This window comes from Mobula hypostoma, chromosome 3 (assembly GCF_963921235.1).
Source record: "Mobula hypostoma chromosome 3, sMobHyp1.1, whole genome shotgun sequence".
In the NCBI taxonomy this organism is placed as follows: domain Eukaryota; kingdom Metazoa; phylum Chordata; class Chondrichthyes; order Myliobatiformes; family Myliobatidae; genus Mobula; species Mobula hypostoma.
Genome location: NC_086099.1, coordinates 34,981,446 through 35,001,644, shown reverse-complemented (window position 1 = coordinate 35,001,644; position 20,199 = coordinate 34,981,446). Strand labels below are relative to the sequence as shown.

General features: G+C 41.2%; 1 protein-coding gene across 2 annotated transcripts in view; it reads left to right on the top strand.

The window, feature by feature from the left end:
• The first annotated feature begins 3,823 nt into the window (after nucleotides 1-3,823).
• Nucleotides 3,824-20,199, top strand: part of fancg (FA complementation group G) — a 36,291-nt gene continuing 19,915 nt past the window's right edge. Inside the window, exons 1-5 of one of the 2 annotated variants that reach the window (XM_063042077.1) lie at nucleotides 3,824-3,925; nucleotides 12,412-12,496; nucleotides 13,953-14,081; nucleotides 15,171-15,361; nucleotides 18,989-19,148. In XM_063042077.1, coding sequence (XP_062898147.1) covers nucleotides 3,851-3,925; nucleotides 12,412-12,496; nucleotides 13,953-14,081; nucleotides 15,171-15,361; nucleotides 18,989-19,148 — 640 coding nt within the window. In that variant the 5' untranslated portion in view covers nucleotides 3,824-3,850. Of the gene's footprint in view, nucleotides 3,926-12,411; nucleotides 12,508-13,952; nucleotides 14,082-15,170; nucleotides 15,362-18,988; nucleotides 19,149-20,199 lie in introns of both variants that reach the window. The other variant, XM_063042078.1, reaches the window with a different exon arrangement.

The following is a 20,199-nucleotide window of genomic DNA, read 5'->3' as shown; positions in this document are numbered from 1 at the left end:
TGGGCAACAACCGGTTTTTCAAATCTTCCCGCCCAGGCTTGCACCCTGGAGAGGACACAGTCCAACAGGGGTGCAAACTCATGATCCTCTGGGTTCGATGGCTGCCTCCTATTCAGGGATGTGTAACCTCCATTCTTCTTCACCTTTTCCGAACAGCATTATATTGCTTCCTGTTGTTTAGTACTCTGCTGTTTGTTTAACATGTAATCCTAAAAATTAATGCATTTGCCTTGCTCACACTAAAAGTTTGTTAAATAATACTAATCTGATTTGGAAAATTAATGCATATTTTATGCATTAGTTTCAGTTGCATCAATACATTTTACCACATAGACACATCCCACCAGAGTACTGAAACAGTGATAGCTACAAAATTTAAAAAAGCAAAGGCTTCAGATTTATCAACAAGGATATGGCCATTGTAGCTAGAAATTGCAGCAGGTTAATCAGGTATCCAGAGAAGCAGCGTTAAAGTTCATTTCAGCAGCAACTGGTCTTAGCTGCATTTTCCTTTGCCAGAGGTTAATTTGTTAACTCACATTTGAACAATTTCTTCTGTTTTATTCCATCATTACCTAAAAGAGCTCTTATGGTCTTAAATATAATGGGTGAATAAGACTGAAGATATAGGAGCAAAATTAGGCCATTTGGCTCATCGAGTTTGCTCCACCAATTCATCATTGCTGATGCAATTTTCTTCTCATCCACAATCTCCTGCCTTCTTGTGGCAAAGAATTCCACAGATACATCACCCTCTGGCTAAAGAACTTCCTATCTTCTCTCCAAGGACATCCCTCTATTCTGAGGCTGTGTCCTCTGGTCTTAGACTCACCCACCATAGGAAACATCTTCTCTACATCCACTCTATCAAGGCCTTTCACCATACGATACAAGGCCATTCAATGAGGTCACCCGTCATTCTTCTGAATTCTAATGAATACTGGTAGATACTGTCATACGCACTTCATATGACAAGCCATTCAATCCCAGAATCATTTTTGTGAGCATCCTTTGACCATATCCAGTTTCATCACATCCTTTCTAAAATAAGAATCCAAATGTGCTCTCAATCCTCCAGGTGACACCTCACCAGTGTTTTATAAAGTCTCAACATTACAACCTTCCTTTTATATTCTCGTCCTCTTGAAATGAATGCTAAAATTCCATTTGCCTTCCTCACCACAGGTGCAAATTAACCTTCAGGGAGGGAATCCTGCACAAGGACTCTCAAGTCTCTTTGTATTTTTTGCCTATTTAGAGAATAGTCAACACTTTAATTTCTCCAACCAAAGTGTATGACCATACACTTACTGACACTGTATTCCATCTGCCATTTCTTTGCACATTCTCTAAATCTAAATCCTTCTGTAGCCTGTCTACAGCCTCAAAACTACCTGCCCTCCAGCTATCTTTAAATTGTCTGCAAACTTTGCAATAAAGCCATCAATTCCATCATCCAAATCATTGACATATAAAGTAAAAGAATCAGTCCCAACACAGACCCTTGTGGAACATCTCTAGTCACCAGCAGCCAGTCAGAAAAAGCTCCCTTTATTCCCACTCTTTGCCTCCTGCCAATCAGCCACTGCTTTATCCATGCTGGAATCTTTCCTGTAATACCATGGGCTGGTAGCTTGTTAAGCTTGTCAAAGGTCTTCTGAAAATCCAAGTACACAACTTCAACCAATCCTCCTTTGCTTAGCCTGCTTGTTACTTCAAAGAATTCCAACAGATTTGTCAGGCAAGATTTTCCCCTGAGGAAACCATGCTGACTATGGTTTATTTTATTATGTGCCTCCAAATACCCTGAGATCTCATCCTTAATAATCGACTCCATCTTCCCAACCACTGAGGTCAGACTAACTGGCCTATAGTTTCCTCTGTCCCATCTTGAAAAATGGAGTGACATTTACAATTTTCCAGCCTTTCAGAAGCATTCGAGTGTTTCTTAAAAGATCGTTACTAATGCCTCCATGATTTCTTCAGCCACTTTTTTCAGAACTTTGGTGTGTACACTACCTGGTTCGGGTGACTTATCTACCTTCAGACCTTTCCGTTTCCCCAGAACCTTCTCTCTACTTATGGTAACTTCACTCACTTCATGCCCCCTGACACTTGGAACTTCCACTATACTGCTAGTGTCTTTCACAGTGAAGACTGATGCAAAATATTTATTCAGTTCATCCACTATTTCCCTATCACTACCTCTCCAGCATCATTTTCCAGCAGTCCAATATCCACTGTCGCGTCTCTTTTACACTTTCACATATCTGAAGAAATTTTGGTATGCTCTTTAATATTATTGGCTAGCTTACTTTTGTATTCCATCTTTACCTTAATGACTTTTTTAGTTGCCTTCTATTGGTTTATAAAATTTACCAACCCTCTAACTTCCCACTAATCCTTGGTCTATTATGTGCTCTTTTTTTGGCTTTGAATTCTCTTGTTAGCCATGGTTGGCCATATTTCCTGTAGAATACTTTTTTCCTCTTTGGGATGTATATATCCTGTGCCTTCTTAATTACTTAGAGAAATTCCAGCCATTGCTGCTCTGCTATCTTCCCTGTCAGTGTTCTTTTCCAATCAATTCTGACCAACTCCTCTCTCATGTAATTCCCTTACTCCATAGCAGATACCTGACCTGACTGGAATTTCCTTTATTTCGTATCTCCAACAACTGTAGTCTGTATGCCATATTTGCAGGTTTGGTTTCCTACCTGAAAGCCGCGTTATTAACAAATCTTCACACCCTCTCTTGGTTGGCACTTCATCTCCAGCCTTTCACACATTCCTCTTTGTATGTTAAGACATGCCTATTTTCTATTTTTTTTCTCTAATTTAGAAAAAAATATATATGGAATAGGAGTCGACTGCACTACTGTCTTTTGGGGAAGAAATCTGCTGTCTGTTGTCTTCACCTCGTCTGAGCAAACCACTTAAGGTCAATTAGGGATATGCATTAAATACTGGCCGTGACTGTAGCACCCAGATTCAAAAATAAATACGAAATAACCCAATGCAGGTCAATGTCTTGGCAGGTGAAATTAGTCTTCTTTTGATTAGCGGAAAATAAACAGGATTGTCTATATCAAGGAGCAACTTTATTTGCCATTTACATGTACAGTATTGGATTTTGCTGCCCTGTCTTGGTCAGCATACAACAAAAACCAAATTCAACAATTATAAAGAATAATTGTACTGACATGGAATAAAATGTGCATAAATACATAAATATTAAATATTGCAAACTTTCAATCACACTTATGAAAAAAAAATCCGGGGCCTCAAATGAACCATTGGGATCTGATGACTCGGGTGTTCCTTCAATTAGTCCGTCAGTAATTTAGAGAATATTGCGACACTGATTTGAAAGTATTTCTCCAATTCCTTAAACCAAATAGATTACAATGAAAAAGGTGGCGCTGAGGTTTAAATTTCTTGTTGTAGAGTATTTCTCTGGTACTGAGATAAAAGTGGAAAAAACTGATTATTAAAAAAGGGAACAGCTCGTTTCAGCAAAACTTTGATTGTGCTGCAATGGTTTGACAAGTATACCCCTTTAATTAATATAGCCCTTACAAAAGTGGATATAAAATAACTTGCACAAGTACTCTAAATCTTAGTATATAAAACACGTAGCCATCCCTTCCTCAACTATTTTAGTTAGCGCTGTAAAGGTGAAATTCCCGGTCCCCTCGTAGTTCGCGTTCAGGCTCGGAGATTGTGGAGAAGCCTTTGACAGAATTGAGAGGCGGGATTTCCTGCTTATGCCCCAGTTTCGTGCTTCCGATACTTCTGTCGTTACTTCCGATTCTATGAAGTTTTGGCGGCGAGGGATACATTGGGAGTGATGGATAGTATCGGTGGTAAAAGCTGTTTGGAAATCTGGACAGAGGAAAACGACAAGTTGGTGGCAGAACTGAAGGTAAGTAGTTTGTTTGAATCATCTGACAGAGTCCATGATTTGTAAAGTTGCAAACTATAGACAAAATCCTCTAAATGTACTGTAGTTTTAACATGCTTTGCAGCCTTCTACGTTTGTGAAGATAAAACTGTTTAATTTCAGAGTATCAAAAAATAAACTTTCCCCTTTGATGTTCATATGTGCCAGGGAGAGTATATGTGTGCAAATAGAATACATTCGGTATCAGCTTGCTTTGGCCTCTCCGCGTCAAGAATTGTCACTATAGTTTCACCCTTAGTTGAACAAACTCAACAGGCTGCGTCTTTGATTTAATCTGTATTCATAATCCAAGATTAGTCTCCCTGTCACCCCGCGCAGATTCCTCTACTACATGAATCCCGAAATGCTGGTAGGTTGGGCAGCACCTGTGGAGAGAGAGAAAAAAGAACAGTCATGTTGCGGGTCAGTAGCGTTTCATCAGAATGGCATTCATTTATTGAACTCTGGTGGATCAGAACCCTGCGTTTTGAGTGAGGAGGAGAGAGGTAAGCAGGGGATATATCTTAGAAGCACGATAGAACAAAACGTGTAGGAAGAGAGTGAAGTGCATGGGTAGATGTCAGGGTGAATTTGGGTGCTTGCAAAGTGAAAGAAAATCTGTTAGGTGAAGGCATATAAGTAAATGTATAAACTAATATAAAAAATACAAAAAATAATTAAAAGGTCTCTGTTTTAGGAATCTGGTATCAAAATTGCAAATGATATGACATGTTCCCACTGAGCCAGCTGGGTATGATCCAGGCCCTGATGGTGACAATGTTGGAACTGGAGAGGACACTGACTTTAGTCTCCTCAGCCAGTCACTGATTTGGAGAACTTTGTGAGACTGCTTTGATAGCACCTCTCCAGTATTTCAACATGGCTCCTCTCGGCAGCTCATCTTAGAAGCGTATAGGATCATGGCTGCTTGGTAGACTATGATTTTTTTTTGCCAGGTTTCAACGTTCAAAGTAAATTTATTATCAAAGTATGAATACGTCACCATGTACAACCCTAAGACACATTTAATTGCAGGCATTCACAGTAGAATAAAGAAATAAAATAGAATCAATGAAGAACTACACACAAGACTGACAACTAATGTGCAAAAGAAGACGATCTGTGTAAATAAAAAACTACATAGACAAAACAAGGAACATGAGTTGTGTCCTTGAAAGTGAGTCCATGGTTGTGGAATCAGTTCAGAGTTGAGGTAAGTTAAGTTGTCTGTGCTGGTTCTGCAGCCAAGTGGTTGAGTATCTGTGGAGAGGATGTTTTCGGTAAGCGGGGGTGTCTCACACCAGAGGGCATAGCCTCAGAATAGAAGGACACCCCTTTAGAAGAGAGGTGAGGATGGATTTCCTTAGTCAGAGGGTGATGAATCTGTGGAATTCATTGCCACGGATGTCTGTGGTGGCCAAGACATTTGGTATTTTTAAAGTGGAGCTTGATAGTTTCCTGATTAGTAAGGGTGTCAAAGGTTATGGGGAGAAAGCTAGAGAATGGGGTTGAGAAGGATAATAAATCGGCCATGATGGAATAGTGGAGCAGACTCAATGGGCTGAATGGCCTAATTTTGCTCCCATGTCTTATGATCTCATGGTTAATAAATGTTCCTGAACCTAGTGGTGTGGGACTCCTGTATCTTCTTCCCAACTGCAGCTGCAAGAAAATAGAACATGGCCTGGATGGTGGGGATCCTAGATGATGCACTCCTATGCCAGAACTCCTTGTAGATGTGCTCAATGATTGGGAGGGCTTTTCCTGTGATGGATGACCACTTTTTGTGGGCTTTTCTGCTCTTGGACATTGGTGTTTCCATATAGACCTGCAACCAGTTAGGATATTCTGCAGTGTGCATCTATATAAGATTATCAAAGTTTTCGATGACATGCTGAATCTGTGCAAAATTTTAAGAAATTCTTGAGGCCTTGAACCTGCAACGTTCCTTTACCTCAGAACTCCATTGTAATGGGTGGCAGAGTGGCACAGCTAGTAGAGCTGCTGTCCAGTAGAGCTCTGAAAGAAGATATGCTGAAGCTTTTGGAAAGCATCGTTGGATAGGTCTCAGGGACCAGAGGAGTTCTACCCCAGGTTACTGTGGGAGGCGAGGGAGGAGATTGCTGAGCCTCTGGCAATGATCTTTGCATCATCAATGGGGACGGGGAAGTTTCCGGAGGACTGCAGGGTTGCAGATGTTGTTACCTTATTCAAGAAAGGGAGTAGAGATAGCCCAGAAATTATAGACCAGTGAGTTGGTAAGTTGATGGAGAAGATCCTGAGAGGCAGGATTTATGAACATTTGGAGAGGCATAATATGATTAGGAATAGTCAGCTTGGCTTTGTCAAGGGCAGGTCGTGCCTTACAAGCCTGATTGAATTTTTTGAGGATGTGACTAAACACATTGATGAAGGTAGAGTAGTAGATGTAGTGTATATGGATTTCAGCAAGGCATTTGATAAGGTACCCCATGCAAGACTTATTGAGAAAGTAAGGAGGCATGGGATCCAAGGGGACATTGCTTTGTGGATCCAGAATTGGCTTGCCCACAGAAGGCAAAGAGTGGCTGTAGGTGGGTCATATTCTGCATGGAGGTCAGTGACCAGTGGTGTTCCTCAGGGATTTGTTCTCGGACCCCTTCACTTTGTGATTTTTATAAATGACCTAGATGAGGAAGTGGAGGGATGGGTTAGTAAATTTGCTGATGACACAAAGGTTGGGGGTGTTGTGGATAGTGTGGAGGGCTATCAGAGGTTACAGCAGGACATCGATAGTATGCAAAACTGGGCTGAGAAGTGGCAGATGGAGTTTAACCCAGGTAAGTGTGAGGTGGTTCCTTTTGGGAGGTCAAATATGGCAGAATATAGTATTAATGGTAAAACTCTTGGCAATGTGCAGGATCAGAGGGATCTTGGGGTCCGAGTCGATTGGACACTCAAAGCTGCTGTGCAGGGTGAATTTGTGGATAAGAAGGCATACGGTGTATTGGCCTTCATCAATCGTGGGATTGAGTTTAAGAGCTGAGAGGTAATGTTACAGCTATATAGGACCCTGGTCAGACCCCACTTGGAGTACTGTGCTCAGTTCTGGTCACCTCACTACGGGAAGGATGTGGAAACTACAGAAAGGGTGCAGAGGAGGTTTACAAGGATGTTGCCTGGATTGGGGAGTATGCCTTATGAGAATAGTTTGAGTGAACTTGGCCTTTTCTCTTTGGAGCAACGGAAGATGAGAGGTGACCTGACAGAGGTGTATAAGATGCTGAGGGGCATTGATCATGTGGATAGTCAGAAGCTTTTTCCCAGAGCTGAATGGCTAGCATGAGAGGGCACAGTTTTAAGGTGCAAACACAAGGAAATCTGCAGATGCTGGAAAATCAAGCAACACACACAAAATGCTGGTGGAACACAGCAGGTCAGGCAGCATCTCTAGGAAGAGGTACAGTCGACGTGTTGGGCTGAGAGCCTTTGTCAGGACTAACTGAAAGAAGAGATAGTAAGAGATTTAAAAGTGGGAGGGGGAGGGGGAGATCCAAAATGATAGGAGAGGACAGGAGGGGAAGGGATGGATCCAAAAGCTGGAAAGTGAATTGGCAAAGGGGATACAAGGCTAGAGAAGGGAGAGGATCATGGGATGGGAGGCCTCCCTAGGATCCACCAGCATTTTGTGTGTGTTGCTACAGTTTTAAGGTGCTTGGAAGAAGGTACAGAGAAGATGTCAGGGAGTGAGTCGTTCTACGCAGAGAGTGGTGTGTGCGAGGAATGGTCTGCCAGCAATGGTGGTAGGAGTGGATACAATAGGGTCTTTTAAGAGACTCCTGGATAGGTACATGGAGGTTAGAAAAATAGAGGGCTATGGGTAACCCTGGGTAATTTCTAAAGTAAGTACATGTTCGGCACAGCATTGTGGGTCGAGGGGCCTGCATAGTGCTGTAGGTTTTCTATGTTTTGATCTAACCAGGTTTCTATCTAACTTTTGGTGCTGCCTGAGTGGCGTTTGCAAGTTTTCCCCGTGACCACGCAGATTTACTCCAGATGCTCTATCCAAAAGTTGGTAAGTTAATTGGTCACTGTAAATTGCCCTTCTCTTGGAGGTGAGTGGTACAGTCTGAGGGAGATGATAAGAATGTGGAGAGAATAAAAACGGGATTAATGTAGGATTATATTAAATGGGTAGTTGATGGTCAGTGTGTATTTAGTGGGTTAAAGGACCTGTTTCTATGCTGTATGTCTGTATGATTCTGATAGTTTATGGATCCTAGATTAAGACTATTAAAACTGGAACTTCCCAGTGGTCAAACATTTTAATTCTGATTCCCATTCCTGTTTCGACATGTCAGTCCCTGGCCTCCTCTTGTGCCATGATGAGGCCACCCTCAGTGTGGAGAAGCAACACCTTCCATTCTGTCTGGGTAGCCTCCAAGCTGATGGCATGAACACTGATTTCTTCTTTTGGTATTTTTTTCCTTCCCCTCCTCTCTTCTCCACGATAGCCTCTTACCTCCTCTCACCTGCCTATCGCCTCCCCCGGCTTCTTTTCTTCCTTCTCTTTCTCCAATGGTCCACTCTCCTCTCCAGTCAGATTCCTTCCTCTGCAGCCCTTTACCTTCCCTACCTACCTGGCTTCACCTATCATCTACTAGCTCTCTTCCCTCCTGCTCCTTGACCTTTTTTTAGTCTGGTGTTCTCTCCCTTCCTTTCCAGTACTGAAGAGGGGTCTTGGTCCAAGATATCAATTATTTCTTCGTTTCCAGAGTGGCTACCTGACCTGCAGAGTTCCTTCAGCATTTTGTGTGTGCGTGACTCTGAACTAACTGGCCTTGAGGCTTTTATAGGTTTGAAAAATGCCATATCTGGTGATTACAGTTGTCATATGATAAAGAGTATATGCACTTCGCCTCAGGACAGGTGGAATCTGCATTGATAGTCACAGAGCAACTGTGACCAGGCAGCTGAGCAGGACCTTGGTAGTGACTTTCCCTGTGGCACAGAGCAGAAGATATTGCAGTTTGATTTGATTACTTTCTTCAATGTGGTCTTCATTGCAAAATCTCTAAGGTGCCATGGCAGCAACCTAAATATTTCTTTCTTCTTTTTTTAATGCAGGTAAAATAATAGTACTTTGAAAGTTGTGGCTTTCACTGAATTTGGTTGATAAATTTGTCCCAGAGCTTATCAGAAGTTAGAATGGAAGTAGTTGGAAGTTATTTCATGAAGGGTGAGGTGAGGGTAGAGGTAATACACAGTAGCCAGGAAATAAAGATCGTAGTACAAGGAAAGGCCATTTAAAGTGAATGCAGGAAGGGTATGTATAAGTTATAATTTATGAAAGGTCACAAACGGAGTTGTGAGTGACAAAATGGTCAGGGGTTTTAAGGAAGTAGAGGTATTGCACTGTACTGCTTCTGCAAGACAACAAATTTCACAACATGTGTCGTTGTAAATAAATCTGATTCTGAGCAGTGGGAATTCCAGCGCTTAGGACTTAGACAGCTAAAGGCAAATACTGTATATTGTTGAGGAAGCAATTAAAACACGGTGATCTTTGAGCAACACCCAAAATGCTGGAGAAACTCAGCAGGCCAGGCTGCATTTATGGAGGAGAATAGACAGTCACCATTTCGAGACTGACGAAAGATCTTGGCCCGAAAAGGGTTTCAGCCCAAAACGTCGACTGTACTTTTTTCCATAGATGCTTCCTGGCCTCCTGAGTTCCTCCAGCATTTTATGTGTGTCACTTGGATTTCCAGCATCTGCAGATTTTCTCTTGCTTGTGGCCTGAAACGTTGACTGCTTATTCCCCTCCATAGATGCTGCCTGACGGGCTGAGTTCCTCCAGCATTTTGTGTGTGTCTGCTGCTTTGGATTTCCAGCATCTGCAGAATCTCCTTTGTCTGTATCCTCTGGTTTCCTCCCTTGGTTCAAAGATGTACCGGGTAGGTTAATTGGTCATTGTAAATTGTCCCGTGATTAGGTTAGGGTTTGTCGGATGTTACTGGGGCAGCGTGGCTCAAAGAGTCAGAAGGGCTTTACTCTGCACTATCGCAAAATAAATAAATGGATGTTTGAGTAACTTTATGAATGGCGGGATAGCTTCATATACAGTCAGATACAAAATTCAAGTAACTAGGAAATCATGGTTGAGAATTCACACCTGTTCAGTTGTAGTATACTTCATTGTAACAACACATCGATTGTTCTCAGCAGGCCAGTCGTATGTGGAAATAGTGTACTAGCATGGTCAGTACTGGTAAAATACTCGAGAGGCTCTCAGTCGTGAGTATTTTGACAACTGGATGACTGTTCTAGTTGCTATAAAGAATAGATAGAACACTAGTATAGTATTTCATCGTGTCACCGAAGAAATTTTAGAAAAAAAGTTCAGTTAAAGCATTTTTAATTCACCAGGTGTATTCAAATCCACTTGGAACAATATAAGAAAGAAAATCAGGAATAGGGCATTTGGCCCTTTCTACACACTCCATTTTTCTCAAAGCTACTTTCCTGCATTAGTCTATATTCCATAATTACCCCCAGTATCTAAATATCTATCGATTTCAGTCCTGAAAATTTTCAGTCATTGAATGTCCACAAAACACTTGGGCAATAACTTCTACCCACTGTTCTGTAGGTGAAAACTTTTCTGCTCACTCTGTTCTAAAGTGGCAATATTTTATCTTGAAACTATGACCCTTAGTTCTCCACATGCCAGCTGCAAGCACAGGTCCATAATTTGTTGGAAGTATCATCACAGGTAGATAGGGTCGTACAGAAAGTTTTTGGCACATTGGCCTTTATAAATCAATGTATTGAGTACAGGAGATGGGATGTTATGTTGAAGTTGTATAAGATGTTGGTGAGGCCTGAGTTGGAATATCATGTGCAGTTTTGGTCACCTACCTGCAGGAAAGATGTAACTACGGTTGAAAGAGTACAAAAAAAACTTGCAAGGATATTGCCGAGTCTGGACCTGAGTTATAAGGAAGGATTATATAGGTTAGAACTTTATACCTTGGAACATAGAAAATTGAGAGGAGATTTGATAGAAGTATACAAAATTATGAGGGGTATAGATAGAGTAAATGCAAACAGATTTTTTCCACTGAGGTTGGGTGGGACTATAATCAGAGATCATGGGTTAAGGTGAAAGGTGAAAAGTGTAAGGGGAACATGAGGGAAAACTTCTTCACTGAAGGGGTCGTAAGAGTGTGGAATGAGCTGCTACTGCAAGTGGTGTATGTGAGCTTGATTTCAACCTTAAGAGAAGTTTGGATAGGTACATGGATGGTAGGGGTATGGAGGGCTATGGTCTGACTGCAGGTCAATGAGAGAAGGCAGTTTAAATGGTTCGGTAAGGACTAGATGGGCCGAAGGGCCTTTTTCTGTACTGTAGTTTCCTATGACTATTGACAAATTTATAAGAACTTCCTTTTCTTCAGTGATAGCATTGTGCCAGTTTATCTAATCTCACCTCGTGCAAATAACTCAGCTGAATCTCTTCACTTACAGATTTGTCTTTTGTATTTAATTATGTGGTGTATCGTATTGTTACGTAAACGGCAACAATGAATATCAATCGAGACAGGTTATATAAAAACAACCAAACAGTTATTACACACGGATAAAGGATAAGGAAAAAAACAAATGAAAACTTTAACCGGAAGTTAACCAATATGCAGCCGTTCAACACCTCATCACTCGGCACTAGTTCTTAAAGTGTTAAATGCGAAAACAGTTCTTAAAGCGATGCAGTCAAATATAGTTCTTAAAGCGATAAATTCGAAAGTCCAACAGATTTATACGTTCAATTGGGAGAGACTTCTCTGGAGAACGATTTCTTCACAGACGCAACTTTCCTGCTGGTTCTGTCCACAGGATTCACGATGCCGAAAATAAACAGTTTAAAACAACTGACTTTAAATTCCTTTAGAGAGAGAGCACACCTTTGCATGAACTCCTTGCTCTTTTTGGCAAGAGTTATCCTCGATGCAGGTCGTACTCCTCCAACGAAGACTCAGTAAGGTCGATCCTTTATTAAACTGCCAAACGATGCCAACTCCTCTCGATCCTTCGATCCTGTACCTTGATAAAGTCTTCACTCTCCCTTCTACTGTTGGAATTGAGTAAATCAACACATCTAGCAAAAATTTCCAGTCCAATAATATGGTATCTTGCAATAGAACGCAATACTCCGTTTTAAAAATGAAACTGCGTCACAAAAACAAACATGCAACAGAAACGGTGACACAGCATGTTCTACCTGGAAATCTACAAACTAAAAACCCAACTGCATCATCTGGGTCGACCCTTATATACCCGTGGTGCACATGTCATCACGTGACCTCACATCGGCGGGAAAATCACATCAGGTGACCTCCAAAAGACCATTACATCATTCTCACAAAAAAATCAGAGATTTCCTTGAGCATGTAACAGTATAATTGACTAATGTATTTTATCTCTCCCAGAATATTTCTACCCACACTGCAAGTTGGAAAGCTACCTTGCGCCAGAGCTATGTTTCTTTCAACAAACTGCTAGAGAAAATCCAAGGTACTGACGTGGTAAGCCGGTCTGTATCATCAATCACTGTTGCGTCCCCTGCCACAAGAGCAAAAGGCCATACCTCCTCCCTCACCACCATCCAGGGGCCTAAACAGTCCTTCCAAGTGAGGCAAATGTTCACATGCATCTCCTCCAGCTTTGTCTGCTGCTTTCAGTGCTCCCATTATGGGCTCCTCTACATTGACAAGACCAAGTGCAAACTCTGCGACTGTTTTGCAGGACACCTCGTCTGCAGTGGCCACCCTAAGCTCCCAGCTGTCAACCATTTCAAGTCCCCTCACCATTCCCACACTGACCTGTCCACCATACTGCCAGGATGAACCCTGATGCAAACTGGATAAGAAACACCTTCTACTCCACCTGGGTGGTCTACAACCCAGTGGCATGAATATTAAGTTTTCCAATTTTAGGTAACCCCTCACCCCTTTTCTTTATTCCCCTCCTCCCTTTCTCCTTCTGGTCCATTAGTCCTCCCATTTTCTGCCCCCCTTCCCACCCTCCTCCCAGCCCACCATTCACCCATCTTTGCCTCTTTCTGCTTCCTTGATCCACCAACTTCACGTCCAGGTCCCTGCCCCCCACCTTCCACCTGTTTCCAACTGTTATTCATCTCTCCTTTGCCCTCTAATGGTTCCCGTTAACACTTCTACATATCAGAATCTGGCTCAGGTGTCCCTGCTGATCTCCCTCCAGACGTCTCCCACCTTCACACTCCAGTTTCAAGTCTGGTAATACGCATCAGGTAATGCAGAATGACAAATGACCTTCAGATAGAAATAACAATTCCATTTCACTATCTGATCTGCTGAGTGTTTCCAACATTTTCTTTTTTATGCCAGATTTCCAGCATCTTCAGGTTTTTTTGTTAGTTTTACATTTCTCGTCTGTATTTTGCATTAGTTCCCCCCGCCCCATTAGCATTCCAGAAGATGTGCAACGTTATAGTTTCTCTGGATTTGGGTGGCTTTCCCATAATGTGTAACCAAATACAGCAAGTTATTAAGTTCAGAAATTACCTCACTATTTTCCAACATTGAAAAATTAACAGAGAGATGTAGGCCGCAGAGCTCAGAAGTCCTTGGTTCGGTAAGTAGGGAGAATAGTGGGAGAGTTCAGCAGGTAATAGTAGGCTGGCAGAAGGTGCAAACAGATGGCAGATAAAATTTAAAATCCAGGAGGCAAAGCACAGGTCAGGTGGCATTGTCCCCAAGTGTGTACAGGAGCAGAACGATCTCCGTGTGTATTGATTTTCAGTGGTTGCAGCGTATCTCAGGAGAAAGGCTTTTAAAACACATGGCACCCTGGCGTTGAATGGTATACAATTTCAGTTGGGCAGTACACTCTGCAGCCTGTTTTATTGTCAACATATGTGGCCTAATTGCTCATTAACTGGGAAACCTTGTTTTTCTACAGAATGCGCACTAAATGTTGTGTCTTCCTGCAGGGTTGCCACCGACTATACCCAGCCTTCCCCTGGAACTGACTGTGCTGTACAATACCATTGTTTTAGGTATCAGCTTGTCTGACGTCATTCACAGCGATCACTCCCGGTTGTTCCAGGGATTAACCCGGGGTAAGTTATAAACCTGCAGGGCTGATTGTGATTTGTTATAACCACTGTGTTAGTAGTTTGCTGCCTCCCTAACTTGTACATGAGCTGTTTGCAGGATATTTCTTCTTTTTTCCTTCAGATTACCTTATTGTGAAATGAGATGGAAGACCTCACTTGTGAAAGCACTCAGAGACTGAGTACAGTTGATGTAGTCTGATGCAGATATAATAGCTGTACAGATGCAGACTGTCGTAATAAATATGCCTGATGATGCTTTCTGCCTCACTAAGCACTGACATTTTAAATTTCAAGTAAATTTTTAATTACCTCACACTTTTCTAAACTTTTTCTTTGCACCTTAAGTCACTGCTTGTTGATAATTGTGTACTATGTTGTCACCAGGAAGAATGCAATCACAACCTCAGGATTTCCAAAAAAATACCCCATGCTTTTAAGTAGTTTTGAAGTGTACTGCTGATACATGGCAGCCATTTTACACATGGAGCTTCCACGAAGAATGGAATTTATATGCAAGAGAACTCAATACAGTATGCCATTTGGACTTTTTTATATCCACTTGGGAGGAAGTTGGGTTCAATTGAACACTTTGTTTATGAGATGAGATCTTTGCTGAAGCATTAGCCTAAGCTGCTTGCTCAGTTCTTTGGAGCGTGGTTGATTCTCCGACTATCTGACTCAGTGATGAGGGCCCTGCCACCGAGCCGAGAAGGAAACCTGTGAATGAGGCTCCTAAGCAACCTTTACAAGATATCCAAGACTAGCAAGCTGTTGCTCTGATCTTTTATTTCATCCAAGCTGCCTCTTCTCATTGGCTTCTTTAACTGTTGTTTGCCCAAACAAATAAAGAATATCTTTTAGTGAGCATGCACTGTCTGCAATATTTTGTTTAAAAATCAATATTATTCTTTAGAATTGCTGCTCATGCTAGTTTTTTCCTTATGGTAACAAAAGTTAATAAAACTACTTTTGCATTCTTCATGGCCTAAGTATGTGCTTTCTTTGGTAGGAAAGTTTGCTTATTGTGTTTTGGACTCAAGAACTACAAAGTTGTTTAATCTTCATGGTTCTTTGCAAATTTGTTTGAAACAGGATTAGAAGCGTATGGTAAATGTTTTGACGAACAGGACATCATGAAATTATGCAAAATGATATTTCAGAACATCAGTGACCCTACTGTTATTCAGGGAGTTCATCAGATATTATATCTGCAAAGCCTGCTGTGGCTGGCTAGAAATCAGCTGGAGAAAGTTGATGCAGTGCTACACGTGCTCAAGGAGAGAGTAAGTTTGCCTCGCTAGATAAGGATTTATTGCTTGTACATTGTCTAATTCATTGCGTACTGTGATAGATCAGATTTCTTTACTGGTTCTGTCAGGGTATACAAGCAAAGCTTGAGTTGTCTGCACTATTTATTTATTACCAGCATTTTCTGTTTTTAATAATAATGAAAGAGACTCTGCTTTCAATAGTATCTGGGGTTGAGAGGGTAAACTGCTTTAGGTTCCTAGGTATCCACATCACCAAGGACCTCACATGGTCTGTACACACCAGCTGTGTGGTGAAAAAGGCACAACAGCGCCTCTTCACCTCAGACGGTTGAGGAAGTTTGGTATGGGCCCCCAAGTCCTAAGAACTTTCTACAGGGATACAATTGAGAGCATCCTGACTGGCTGCATCACTGCCTGGTCTGGGAACTGTTCCTCCCTTAATCGCAGGACTCTGCAGAGAGTGGTGAGGACAGCCCAGTGCATCTGTAGTTGTGAACTTCCCATGATTCAGGACATTTACAAAAACAGGTGTGAGCAAAGGGCCCGAAGGATCATTGGGGACCTGAGTCACCGCAACCACAATCTATTCTAGCTGCTACCGTCCAGGAAACAGTACCGCAGAATAAAAGCCAGGACCAACAGGCTCCAGGACAGCTTCTTCCACCAGGCCATCAGACTGATTAATTCACGCTGATTTGAGTGTATTTCTATGTTGCATTGACTGTTCTATTTATTACAAATTATTATAAATTACTATGATTGTACATTGCACATTTAGATGGAGATGTAACAAAGATTTTTACTCCTCATGTAGGTGAAGGATGTAAGAAATAAAGTCAATTCAATTCAAAATACTTGCAAATTTACTAATCATGAATAGGACATGGGAATCCCTGGTTTTAATTGAGGCCCTCGCTGGGTAACTTTTACTTGCTTATTGGAATACTCATTCCCTCTGCAAGGATTTCCTATGAACGGAATCTCAAATGTATCCAGCATAGCAAGTGCCTGAATGAACAGTTAAATGCTGTTATATTTGAGTTCAGGAAAAAAAGAGACATTTCTTTATATAGCACCTCTTTCCAGTCAATCAAGTACCTTTCTGTCCCTGTACTTGTTGTGATTGGCTGCCACATTTCTTACAAAACAGTTTTCTCAGAGAGATCTGCCTTTCACCAATGTGGTAACAACCAAACATTTTCTGCGAATTCTCTGCCTCCCCGGTGTAAAAAATCTGGCTTCAGAACCTTCAGCTTTTGTTAGAAAACAGAAATAATGTAAGAAAGAAAGATTAGTTTTATTTGTTACATGTGCTGTACATTAAAACATACAGTGAAATGTATTATTTTTGCATCATATCAAATCAGTGAGGATTACATTGGCATTTGATAAGTGTCACCGTGTTTCCGATGCCAACATAGCACGCCCACAGCTTACCAACCCTAAGTAAGTTGTACGTGTTTGGAATGTGGAAAGATATCGGAGCACCCGGAGGAAACATGTCACAGGGAGAACATACTACAAACTCCTTACAGACAGTGGCAGGAATTGAACTCCGATCAGTGATTCCTGGCACTGTAATAGTGATTTGCCAACTGCTGCACTGCCATAAGTAATAAGAATCTAGTTAAATCCAGAAGCAGAAATGACACTGTAGGATACATGAATCTTCAACAATTTAAAATCTCTGTTTTGTCATCTTCTATGTGATTGTACTCTTGCCACTATCCACCCCTTTCATTGTTAGTTGTGCATTCTCCGTCAACGTCATCAAGTCCTTGTGTGACCTTACTTGTTGCCACTTGATATACAGGTCGACCTTCACTAATCCGGCACCATTGGGACTTGAGGAGTGCCGGATTAGTGAAAATGCCGAATTACAGAAGGATCATATTAAGCATAAGCAGTGCCAGATTATCGAAGGATCAGGATTACAGGTAGTTGGATTAGTGAAGGTCAACCTGTAGTGTGATTGATTGATCAAGTATCTGTTCACTTGTCTGATGGCTTGGCACCCCCAGAACTTTTCTATGGCATTTTGTTTTGATTATTTCCATGGATGGTTATGGTCTATGGCTGACATTGGTACTGCTGTCATTTGGAAAATTGCCTGTGAAACCCGGCAGGTCAGGCAACACCTATGGAGGGGGATAAACTGTTCACATTAGAGGCCGAGACTTAATCAGGGCCAGTATTTTGTATATGTCGCTCAAGATTCCCAACATCTGCAGAATCTCTTGTGTTTGTGGAAGATTGCCTGCATGAAGTTTCTCTAGGTGTAAATAAGTATTCATTAATGTTGTAGGATTAGTGGTATTGGCCTATCGTTTGCCTTACCTTTGTGTTTTTTGCTTTTTTCCACTACAGGGTGGAAAGGGATGTGAAAAGAAGTTAAAATGACTTCACAACAATAAATGACATTCTTGGGGTTATAGATCAACTTGTGGTAACTTGGACTGCAGGTCTTTGAGAAGAGTGGTTTTGTATTGAGAACTTAAAGCCCATGCAGAGCACATTTATAGAGATGTAGAAGAGAACTGAAGAATATATTACCGAGATGTTATGTTTGACTATTCCTTTTGATTCAGACTGGTACAAGAGGAACTAGGCAGATAGATGTCTACAGACAGACATTGATGAACGATTTAAGTCAGTGAATTTTAAAGACTTGAGATGCTGGAATAGGGTAATGTTTAAACAACCATGATTGAGTGGTGGAGCTGACCCTATGGGCCAAAGGAGCAGAATTTGACCATACGTCTTGTGGTTTGAATGCTGTTCTGATCAGAAGGAAGTTCATTTCCAATCCGAATTCATGACTAAAACAGATTAGCTTTGTAATTGTAACCACACCTCTCAAGCAACAGAAAATAAACAAAGAGAAAATAAGGATTTTCTGAACTGAATCATAAGCTCTTAGTAGTTGTTCTGATGGTTTTTCTCATTAGTGGATGAGAGATGCAACCTCATTGTATCTTTCAAAGAGTCAGACAGTATGGGAACAGGCCTTTTGGCTCAACTGGTCCATGCCAACCAAAATTCCCGTCTAATCTCACCCCATGTCCCCACATTTTGCTGGTATTCCTCAAAATCTTTCCTATCCATGTGCCTTTTAAATATTGTGAATGTACTTGTCTCAACCTACTTCCTCTGACACCTCATTCCATATAATGACCACCTTCTGGGACCCCTCAATATGTTCTCCCTAAATATGTTCAGTGTGTTATCCTTCAATAACTGAAAACTGATTCTTCTGACAAAAGCAGAAATTTGATTCAAATATCTTATGCAGTTATATATTTCAAAGTAAATTGCTATCAAAGTACATATATGTCACCATATACAACACTGAGGTTCATTTTCTTGTGGGCAATCACAGTAAATACAAGAAACACAATAGAATTCACCATTCTTTTGCTTTAAGCTGACTTTGCTTAGTTGGTCACAAGGCATAGCATTTAACAAAACTGTTCAATAATCAGTTCATGAAATATACACTTGTCCAAATATTGTTCAAAATAATTCTTGTCCATGGACTGTAGGTTTAATATTGTGTTAGGATTCTGAAATTGTTTTGGAATAATGCAAAGAAAGTGTTTTTTTTAAGCCATTGTTTACTTTTTTGCCTGCGTTTTTCAGAGTTCCTCGGCCTCCGGTTTGAATATACAGTGTGATGATTTGTGGCAGTCCATTAAAACTGGATACCTACTAAAAGATGGAAGGGGGAAGCGTCTTGTGTTGGCACTGAGTCTCAGAAGTCTGGGACAGTTGATGTACACCTGTGCTACATTTTTGCGAGGTACGTGACCTTAAAGATCAAGATGAGTCCAATTTTAAAATCTGATTACTAAGAGATCAGTATAGTGCACGTGAAAATCTGTTGCCTGATGTAGTAGTGGTGCTGTTCATAACATGACACGTGATATGCCATTTAGGTGTTGGTCTGTTGCAGGATACAACTTGAAAACTTGGTAATCAATAGAAGGACAAACATTAGCACAAAATAAACTCATAAAAAGAAATATCAGCTTTATTTGCTACATGTATATTGAAACGTACAGTGAACTGTATTAAATTAATTCAGCGTCGATTGTGCCAGGCTCCCTGCAGGCGTTGCCACACCTCCAGCGCCAACATAGCATGCCCACAACTCACTAATCTTAACCCTAATCCGTATGTCTTTTTGGAATGTGAGAGGAAGCAAGGAAAATGTACAAACTCCTGAGAGACAGCGGTGAAAAGTGAATCCGATCTTCAACTTTCTGAAATTTGTTCTGTCAATGGAGATAACGTTTGTTCTGTGTTCCTTCCTTGGAAACCATTTTGCCTTTCTGTCAGTAAGTCCTGCAGTGCCCATTGTGAACAATTTAGAATGTTTTCTCTCCTTTTTTTTTCTCATTTCTGCAATGATACTGCACAGATGGAGACCACAACGTTTTTGGAATGATTGCTGGTGTAATCTGATTCTCCACTGTGTGGTGCTGTGCCACTTAACTTTCTCTACAACAGGACTCTTATTTGTTAACTTAGTGTCTGCAACCACTTCATATTGTGCTTCATATACAGTATACTGATTCAGTTATGAAAACTTTCAACCTAAACCCGTAGCCTCTAGTTCTAATCTCACCCACTCTCAGTGGAAAGGCCTGCTTGCATTAACCCTATCTGTACTCCTCGTAATTTTAACATCATAAAACACAGGAGCAGAATTAGGACATTTGGCCCATGAAGTCTGCTCAGTCATTCCATCTTGGCTGATTTATTATCCCTCTCAACCCCATTCTCCTGCCTTCTCCCTATAACCTTTGATGCCCTGATTAATGAAGAATCTATCAACCTCCACCTTAAAT